Below are 10,205 nucleotides of genomic sequence, written 5' to 3' on the forward strand. Positions count from 1 at the left end.
GATTTGACATAATGGCTGCAAGGCAACTTTTGACCCAAGATTTAGTATAGAATTTGTACTTTTTAATAATTTTAGCTATTTTTCCTATGATTCTTTCTTTATTACCAACTTATTTCAGGGAAAAAAAATTGGGGTGTAGTTACCCTTTAAACAATACTTCATCAATACCAATTGGTCTATTACCTGGTACTAGCATTACTTGCTATCACTTTGAACTGAAGCTATCTAGCACTGGTAATCCATACTGTATTCAATCAGCTATCAGTTCTATTAATATTATTAATGAGGACACTTCTGTACCTGATCAGAACTCACTGTCTCCTGTTAAATTATCAACGTTGATTCATAAATCAATGAGGAAGTCTCTCTCCCTTCATAACAGGGTGACAGTAGAGGGACACATTGCTTCAGTTCAGTACCTCTCCTTGAGGTATTTCTGTAATACTTGTAAGGTCATCCTTGACGACCATTACCATAGCCACTGTAAGCTGCCAAACATTGTCTTCGAAGCATCTTTGAGGTATAATAATAATAATAATAATAATAATAATAATGTATAGCTGGAAATTTTGGCTTTTGATGAGCATTTTGCCACATTAAAATCTGCCAATTGTCAAAATTTTACCATTTCCAAAATTACTAGCTATTAAAATTAATTCATTATTATAATTAATGTACATGTACATGTATACGTGTGTAGGTTATTATTGGAGGATGGTAGTGGTGAGGCTCATTTATACATTGACAATGAACTAGTGCCTGAAGTGTTGCTGATATCAACTGATGACTGGAGGAGATTAGTGCAATCAGTTCAAACTAAAGGAAGTTTAGTCTACATCAAACAAAAACATAATTTTGTAAGTTCAAGATTAATTTTAATTATATAGTCAATTCTCCACCTGCCATCTGTCATTTTAATTTTGAAGTTATTTGTTTGTTGTTGTTATTATTATTATTATTATTATTATTATTATCATTTATATTATTATTATTATTATTATTATTATTATTGTAGCCTGGAGATCCGACCAATTCTTTGGAGTTAAAGAACTTGATTAATAGAAGAGAAGTATATCGTTACATCAAAGCTAATGTGAAGCCATTTGTTAGTAAAGATAATGAACTAAATGAAGGTAATGGAACTGTACATGTACATGTAGTCCAGCCTGTCTGGAGGTGTGTGTGTGTATAAGTAATGTAATACCTGAGGACTGAGATATCTGCTTGAGGTGAAGCTGAGGGCAGATATCTAGGGACTCAGGTATTACATTACTGATACTCACCTCCAGACACACACACACACTGGTCACTGCAATGACTACATATAAACATGTGCATGTAGTAATTTTTGAGGGCTGTAAATTTTAAGAATTTGCCTTAAAATCTATTTTTCAGATTTAATTTTTGCTAATTACATTTTTGGCCAACTTTTCATTGTAATAAATTGGTTTATGTGAAATTGTTTTTATGATCGTTTAAAGGCATTACAAAATTTACAGTCCTCAATAATTTCCTCCATACTGCATACAGTGTGTCCATTAGTGATAGTAATGTTCATTTGTTCATTGTCCTGTAGGTGTTGATTATAGTCAGTGGTCATTCAGAGTAGGAGCTCAAGAGTACTCCACTACCAGTTATAATAAACTACAATTGAAACTGATTTCATTAGTACATGCTGATATTGTGAGAGTGTGTAACACGTTATTTCAAAAAGTATTATCATAATAAGGATTTTATTTCTGATACATAATTTATTGATGTCCTTATGCTGTCTAGAAAGTACAAGCTAATTTATTGTGTTTATTATACTATTAATGGATTGAAGAAAGAGATTTAGATGTTTTTGATCATAACCGTACTATAATTTGTTTGTTTGTTTGGTATCAATATATGCTGACAGCAGTCATCTTGATACTGTTCATGTACTGAAGTATGCTATACCATTATTTCAATCGATAAATAACATAATACAACTACAAGTGCAGTATATAATCTGTCCTGCAATGGACGTCATCAGAATTGTTATTGCTGAGCTGGCATTCTAATAGGTGTGGCTGTGATAATGGTTGCGTGATCATTGTCAGCCCAACCTTCAGGTCAATTGAATTCAATAATAATGGCTTCTAAGTTTACTTCCTCGAGTTCTTCTATCTTTTCTGAATCAGTAGATCCTCCAAATCAACTGAAAAGTATATTTATCTGTTTGTTTCTTTATTAAATGAAATTATTTAATAGTTACTGATCTAACTTGGGTACTATTATTACTGACAAGACACGGTTACTCAGGAGTCACTTACCGTAATCTTGGTCTTAATCTTGGTCTATCTCGACCTACACTAGATGTTATCAAATCAAAGAATAGAGGAGATATTGATGGTGGTCTACGTGAGTGTCTTATTAAATGGTTACAGAAAGCTGATAATGTACAGTACACTAAAGGTGGTCCTACTATCTATTCATTGGTATCAGCATTGAGGGAACTAGGAGAGAATGGAGTAGCTGATAGAATAGATATGGAAAGTGAGTTTAATAAAAATAAGTATTTGTTGATTTTATTTATTGTCAAGAGCATCCTGCTTGTAAAGTTCTTGCTAGTTATACCTCAGACCAGTCCCTTGTGACTGTACTACCTCAGATGGTTATAGCTTTGTATGAAGCAGGCCTTTTACAGGAGACAATTCTCCCAACTAATATACAAGGAGAAGCACTGATGGGTGACATAAAGGCTGCAGTTTGTGCTAATTATAGAAAACTTGAGGCGTTTGCTGATATTTTATGTAAATACACAGCCACTGCTGAGATAGGAAGAGCTATTAAGAGAGACTACAGTAAGTATATTATAACATATACCAGTAACTAATGATTGTTGTATAGGAATAGTTTATGAGAGTGATGACAAGAATGGTAAGATTTATTTATGAATTAACTTTAACATATTAATTATTTTAGTTGAAGGGCTCAAGATTTATCTTCCTAAGAGTGTCACTTCAGAGCTTTATTTGATGCGATTGAAGTTTGGGCAAACATTCATCACAGTGGAATCAATCATGATGAGGAACCGTCAGTCTCCATCTCTTGGTAATATTAAACTTGTACTGGGTAGATACAACAGAGCATTAATGTCTCAGTTAGCTCAGTGTAAAGATATCCATAACATTTTACAATTAATGCGTGTTAACAGTTCACTTGATGATATTAGTATGTTGGAGTATCTTGTTAGTGAGTTCAATATAGAGGAGGCTAAGCCAGTTATTGAGGAATATAAAGGAGCTGTTGAGGAGTTAAAAATAAAACTTTGCCAATTTTTGGAAGAAGTACTTTTTAAAGCATCATCAATAATTAGTTATGTTACGATTGTCATTGATGAAGTTGCTGGCTATTCATTACTTAAAGATGTACAGAAGCTGTCATTAGCTGTATTACCCCGTCATATAAAAGTAAATGTCATTAGAGGTGATTGTAATAGAATGTGGGAAGAATGGGAACCAGAATCATTCACTGATATTTATGTGAGCCCTACTGTACAAAGTAAAGATGCCACACTAAGAACTGAAGTACCAGCAGGTACATCAATATTATTAATATGATACATAATGTAACTATTGAGTATAGGAACAACAGAAAAGCATGAGGATCAAGTTATGTTGCTACAGGAGAAAGTTGAAAGTATTCAAAAACAACTGAAGGAAGAAAAGGAACTCCATGAAGAAGAGAAACAATTTATTACAAAGAAATATGAAGAAGAGATCCTTCAATTGAAAGGGGACCTCATTCAAAATGAAGAGAAAATAGCAACACTTACTAAACAACAGGAGGAAGTTACTAGAGACTTGAAACACAAGACAGAACAACATGAAGAATTAAGATCAGGTTATATACATGTAGTGTTATTAATAATTATTGTTGATTGATACTCCAATCATTATTATACTATAGAGAATGAACTTACTCATAAGCAACTGGAAGAACTTCAAAATGAACTAGAAGAAGAGAAAATTGAGAAAGAAGAGCTACAAAGAAAGAATGATTGTCTTCAAGAGCTATACCAAGTCAAAGATTACAAGGAAGTATCAGTTCAGAGTGAATACACTATCACTGAATCAGGTATGTGTGTATGTGTGTGTGTGTGTGTACGCTGTAGTATTAGTAATGTGGTAGCGTTACTAAGTAGGATTCACCCCCAAACAAAATGCCTGCCACAACTTTTGCAGCCTTTATGTACATGTACATTTATATCTATATAATTTGTTTTGTTTCAGTGATTTCTACACTATTTTTACTTTTTATAGAATTACAGAGTGAAATTCAAAAGATTAAAAGTGAAAGTGAAACATTTCAAAGTATGTGCACACCCACACACATTATTAATTACTAGTTACTGACCTCTTTTTATAATTAGAACAAAGGAAAGCATTGATACTGGAGAATGACAGATTAATGACATTACTTAAAGATTATAATGGTATACTTATTATTAATAATTATTAATAAATTGTATTTGATAGTACCAGTAGAACAGAAAGAAGAGACTGAGATATTACAAGAGATTGAGACTGTACATACATGTACTTATATCAGTAAAGGTTAGTTCAGTACTCTAATATAAACTGTATCCACTGATAGACCACATAAATGATTGTATGAGGAGGAGTACACTAGTTGATATTAGTAGTACCATATTTGGAGTATAGGAATTTGTAGTGATTGGTGGTGGAATTTGTGGCTATACATGTATATATACATCATAATTGGACTCATGTACATGTATCTATATTGTATAATGGTTTCAATATTTTATTTTGGTGAATGTCTATCAATTTGAACATGTATGTAATTTTAAAGACATTATTTATCATCATCATCATCATCATCATCATTGTTGTTATTATTATTATTATTATTATTATTATTATTATTATTATTATTATTATTATTATTATTATTATTATTATTGTTATAGGTGACATATCCCAATTATCAGTGATACTGGAACCAGTTGAAGATGACTGGTATCACATTGGACAGTGTCTTGAAGTGAAGGAATCAGTGTTAACTGAAATCAAAGAGATGACACCAGTTGATTCAAGATTAACTCGTGTACTTGAGACCTGGTGTCATGAGAAGGATAGAACAATAACTGAACTGAAGGAATCATTGAAAAGAATGGATAGAGATGATATACTGGAAGGTAAGGATTAGTGATTGGTATATATTAATTATATTCATGTACTGTATGTTGTCATTCACTGTAGGTTTACATGAATTACCTACTGGACAATATACAATGAATAATGATGAAGAATATGATATTAATGGTATGTTGTTGTTTTTGAAGCTACTGTTGACGTGTTTATTAATTATCATTATTTTTAGTAAAAGATTCAAATGATGAAGTTGAGACTCAAATTGAAACTGAAAACAAAGAAATACAAACAACACAAACAAGTATGTAATTATTTATTTATTTATTTATTATCACTTTTATACTTTAGCTCTTGACAAAGAAATTCAATTCAACTATCTTGTACCAGCACAAGGTTAGTTCCTGTACTATTAGTAACATATATGTAGTCTCGGGTCAACTTTGCGAAAAATGTAAAGTAGAGATTTTTTCATTTTTATAATTTTTTTTGATGCATATACTTGTTCATATGTTGCATAGAATGTTTGAGCCAATTTTGATCAAATTTAAATTCTTTTACGAATTCTTGAAGCTACTCTAAAATTCCCTGTACTATAGTACAGCGTCTCGGGTCAAATTTTGTTAAAATTAAAAAGTAAAAAATTCCATTGTTATAATTTTCCCTGATGCCTATTCATGTACTTGTGTTGTGTAGAAAGTTTGAGTTAATTTCGATTAAAATTAAATTTTTTACAAATTTTTGAAATTGCTCCAAAATTGGATGAAAGTCCCTGTACTGTAGTACAGTGTCTTGGGCCAAATTTTGCCAAACTTAAAAAGTAAAAATGTTAATTTTTATTACATTTTCTGGCGCATATACATGTACTTATGTTGCGTAGAAAGTTTGAATTGATTCCAATCAAAATTAGATTTTTAAATGAATTTTAAAAGTTGCTTCATGCACTGTACATTGTCATTCACTGTAGCTTTACATGAATTATGGTTCATTGTCTCATCTTTGTCCATAATTACATACACATTTTAACAATACATAATTTCACTTGTTATACTTTCCTACAGATAATTTGGAAGGTCTGAGTGAGTCCCAAATAGCAGGGAAGAAGTTGTTCTTAGTTCAAGGAGACAAACCTCAACTGATGAACTGGGAGGAGTATGGACTGAGGATTAGTGTACCAGAGGATAGTCTATCAGCATCAGAGACTGTAGAAGTATCAGTACTAGCTCTTGTAGGAGGACACTTCAAGTACATATACTGTAGATGTAGTAATGTCTGTATAGTTAGTACTGGGGAATTATTGTATGGGAAAACAATTGATAATTTAGTCTTTATGTGTCTAGTGAAGAAAATATTACTGCCTTATACATTTTGCTCTCTAACAAATAGAAAAATTAAATAATGATTTAGGATGAGATCTTTTATGCCAAATTTTAATTTTTGATGCATAAAATAACAAATATTTCACCCGACCAAAATCACCCACTATACACTATACATGTACATGAATTTTAATTATTAATTCCTTTATAGGTTTCCTGATAATACTAGACTAGTCAGTGCAGTGTATGCAATATCAACCAGTCCACTCCTCAAGTCACTGAGGATAGAAATGCAACACTCTATTGATCTCAGTGATCCTTTTTTATCCAAGTATCTTAAATTTGCTGTTGCTCCAGTTCACACAGCTAGTCTTCCTTACCAGTTTTCTATAATTGAAGGAGGGGAGTTTCCAGCATACCAGAGATATGGATGGATTGAACGAAGCAAGTTTTGTCAATTAGCTATTGTTGGAGAGGAAGAAGAGGAAAATGGAGGAAGTAGGAATGAGGAGAGGAATGGAGAGGAAGATGGAGACTCAGGAGATGAGGGAGGGAAAGGAAAGGGACAGACAACAGGAGGAGAGGGACAAGGAGCAGGAGGACAAGAAGGAGAACCAGGTGGAGGAGTAGCTGGAGGGAATGAAGAAGAGAAAGATGATGAGAATGGAACAATTGCTTTAGAATCATGTGATCAACCAAACACTTCATCAACACTTAGTAAGTAGCTTTATTTTATTATGTGCATGTATATAATCTGTCAATAATTCATTATACAGTTGTATCTACTCATTCCACTGGTATACCTGAAGCTACAGTGTATGCTGGACAAGTGTTTTATCAAAGAGCAGATAAAATGAGATTTGCAGCTACTAAAGATTTAAATGCTCTAATTGAGGTATTTTTAATTTATGTGATTGTCATTTTCAATAATATTGTACAGTTCATTAAAAAAGATTATCGTCAACTAGAAATGGGTGAAGCTTTTACATTTCAATTTGATCCTTCTTTTGGATGCCTTGAGCTAGTGTTTGGTCCTCAGGATGGACCAATAACTGGTTGGACTGTTAGTCCTGATATAGTACCATGCCAGGTACATGTATAATAGTAATGCTGGTATTTCTATAGTATACTGTTAATAGATTGAAGAAGGAGATTTAGATGTTTTTGGTCATAACCGTACCACAATTCGTTTGGTATCAATATATGCTGACAGCAGTCATCCTGATACAGTTCATGTACTGAAGTATGCTATACCATTGAAAGGATTACGTAAACCAAGAACAATCAATATTAACAGATCCCTGAAAGATATATTAGGTATGATAGTAATGTCTATACTGACTTGTATTGTGTTCTACTGTATTCAATTGTGTAATATATAGATGCAGGTCATTCTGTTGGTACTAAAGATGTTCCTAATCCTGGTTCACAAAATGACATCAAGAAGCACCTTAATGATCTGAAACGTTTCCTTTCTTCTTCAGAATTATCAATGTTTCGTGACATAGCTAATGTTTGTAAGGACGTAAAAATTATTAATTCTTCTCAGTATGATGAGTTATTTGATGGAATGAATAACCAGTCTTTATCAAAAAGAGTAGAACTTTTTATTCAAAAAATTATAAATACAATTGAATTTTGTCCTGATCAAATTAGTACATTCTTGTCTATACTGAGGGAGCAGGATCATGTTGTTCTTTCTACATTAGCTGACAGGATTGCTGCTTTATGTAAGCTATCAGTCATCACAATAATTTACCTTATCCCATACATTAGTAGATATATGAACAAGATAATGATTACAGGAGCAATGTATTAACCTATTTTTCTATTTTTATATGATTTTTTACTGTATGTGTTGTGTGTGTGTGTAGTTTTGTGTTTGTATTTAACTTTACAAGACAGTTTAAGAAGATTCCTCAACGCTATAGAGTATAGTATATACAATAAACTGTGGACATGTAGCAGAGACTCATACTGGGCAGATGCACTGCAATGGGCGGCATCGGGATTTATATTGCTGAGCTGGCATTGTATAATTTTAGTAGGTGTGTTAATGATCACGCGATCACTGCATAAATAATAGAGTAAATGAAATAATAATAGAGTAGTTAATAGATAATAGAGTAGTTCATTTACCGTAAATGTTCAAATAAAAGCCCGGGCGTTTATTTCTTTCCAGGACAAAAAAATTGCGTAAAATAAAAAAAGACTGAAAAAGTAAAACTGAGATTCAAACCCGGACCTCCAGGTTCATTGCATTCAGCTTAACAAGTTAGGCCATTTGGGACAGTCTAAGGACTGTGGTACTTATATTGAGTAAAATATGCGTATCTATACTTGGAGATTCTTAGTACCAGGTGTTTATTCAAGCCCAGCTTTTATTTGGACATTTACGGTACTCTATTATCTATGATCACTGTCAGCCCCATGCCATGCCCATGGCCCACCCTTTAGCTCGATAATGGCTTCTAAGGTTTCTTCTCCTGTTCCAGTAGTCCATCTAAATGAACTGACAAGTAGAGGAGGCGTGGCAATTATGAGTCACTTAACTATTGTAATGCATATCTCCCTAAAGAAATAGTATATGTACTTCAAATTTTTTATATGTTACAACATATCATCATTCTTTATTGTCATCAGAAAATTTTCCAGTTAGTACTATTAGCAATTTTAATAAAAATCAGACAACGCTTCATACTGCATGTAGTATTTATGAGACAAGGAGCACATTATAAGACAATTATGAGACAGCTTTAAATTCTTTTTTTCACTAGTAATCTGATATCTTTTACTATATAATTAAAATTATTAAAAAAACAATGATGTATTTGTACAGAAAACCAAACAATTTGATCAGTTACTTTTGACATTCTTCGCAGAAATAAATGTCTGGTATACTCCATTTAGACTTAACAGTAGTACATGACTTCAGATCAAACCAAACATCACATTTATCGCAACAAATCCAAAGATTAGATGAGTCATGATCAGATGAATAGGCTAAACCACACTTAGGACATATTGTGTCATCATCAGATTCAGATAGAGTTTCACCTGTGTCAGACTGTGAATTACTTCCTACTTTAAAATGAAGTAATGGCTCAATAGTTTTTTATATTTTTAATTTAACTTACCAGTTGTAAAATGACCTTATGTTTCTCCTTAGATCTACTTCGATTCCCTTTTCCTTTCTTCTTTTCCTCTCCTTTATCTTGCAATAGTTTTGCTTCTTTTAGTCTCTTTTTTCTTCCTTCTCTCTCTGCTTAGCCTCTCTTTTTTCTTCCCTTTCCCTTTGCCTTTGGTGCTTCTCTAATAATTTAGCCTCCTTTTCTTTTAACTTCTCTTCCTTTGCTTTTTGATGTTCCTTCTGTTTCTGCTCTTTTTCAAGTGCTTTCATTCTACGATTTTCTTCCTTTTCTAATTGCTTAGCTAGCTTCATCTCCTTTTCATCTCTTTGTCTTTTCTCATTTTCCTTTAACTCATCCAACATGTCAGTGATATAGCAACCTCTAGTTGTAACACCTTCCCTTCATCTCTGCTTCTGTTCTCATGGGACAGGAAGAACTAGTACTTCATCAAGGACATCAGGGGAAGCCGCTTGCTGTTTATCGAGAGGACTTGCAGAATTTGGCTGGGATGACATAGTTGTTGATGTCCCTGTAGTTGACAGTGCTATTTCGGGATGGTTAATTTTAAGCCATGCAACATATCCTGGATCAGGAATATCAAAGCCCTCTGAAAT

General features: G+C 32.8%; 2 protein-coding genes across 2 annotated transcripts in view; both read left to right on the forward strand.

Annotated features, from left to right (window-relative positions):
* Positions 1 to 1,728, forward strand: part of LOC109586036 (uncharacterized) — a 2,448-nt gene extending 720 nt beyond the window's left edge. Inside the window, exons 2-5 of the mRNA XM_020002203.1 lie at positions 146 to 520; positions 701 to 857; positions 1,016 to 1,133; positions 1,577 to 1,728. Coding sequence (XP_019857762.1) covers positions 354 to 520; positions 701 to 857; positions 1,016 to 1,133; positions 1,577 to 1,725 — 591 coding nt within the window. The 5' untranslated portion in view covers positions 146 to 353 and the 3' untranslated portion in view covers positions 1,726 to 1,728. The remainder of the gene's footprint in view (positions 1 to 145; positions 521 to 700; positions 858 to 1,015; positions 1,134 to 1,576) is intronic.
* Positions 1,729 to 2,097: 369 nt separating this feature from the next.
* Positions 2,098 to 8,388, forward strand: LOC109586032 (uncharacterized). Its single transcript, XM_020002199.1, has 22 exons — positions 2,098 to 2,189; positions 2,236 to 2,385; positions 2,440 to 2,520; positions 2,568 to 2,828; positions 2,875 to 2,904; positions 2,950 to 3,564; positions 3,613 to 3,870; positions 3,937 to 4,104; positions 4,290 to 4,340; positions 4,400 to 4,462; positions 4,506 to 4,583; positions 4,961 to 5,188; positions 5,253 to 5,315; positions 5,374 to 5,445; positions 5,493 to 5,537; positions 6,203 to 6,386; positions 6,672 to 7,177; positions 7,237 to 7,355; positions 7,401 to 7,550; positions 7,600 to 7,777; positions 7,843 to 8,190; positions 8,237 to 8,388. Exons 1-22 carry the CDS (start codon positions 2,117 to 2,119, stop codon positions 8,245 to 8,247), a joined length of 3,732 nt encoding a protein of 1,243 aa, XP_019857758.1. The 5' UTR covers positions 2,098 to 2,116; the 3' UTR covers positions 8,248 to 8,388.
* The last annotated feature ends 1,817 nt before the right edge of the window (positions 8,389 to 10,205 follow it).

Source organism: Amphimedon queenslandica, unplaced genomic scaffold, assembly GCF_000090795.2.
Source record: "Amphimedon queenslandica unplaced genomic scaffold, v1.1 AMPQUscaffold_12964, whole genome shotgun sequence".
Taxonomy (NCBI): domain Eukaryota; kingdom Metazoa; phylum Porifera; class Demospongiae; order Haplosclerida; family Niphatidae; genus Amphimedon; species Amphimedon queenslandica.

Excerpts from the sequence above, each read along its gene's own strand:
- LOC109586032 (XM_020002199.1), top strand. The coding sequence starts at position 2,117 with ATGGCTTCTAAGTTTACTTCCTCGAGTTCTTCTATCTTTTCTGAATCA. Across the intron at positions 5,189-5,252 it reads TAGAGATGATATACTGGAAG|GTTTACATGAATTACCTACT; the intron begins GTAAGGATTAGT and ends CATTCACTGTAG. Across the intron at positions 6,387-6,671 it reads CTTGTAGGAGGACACTTCAA|GTTTCCTGATAATACTAGAC; the intron begins GTACATATACTG and ends ATTCCTTTATAG.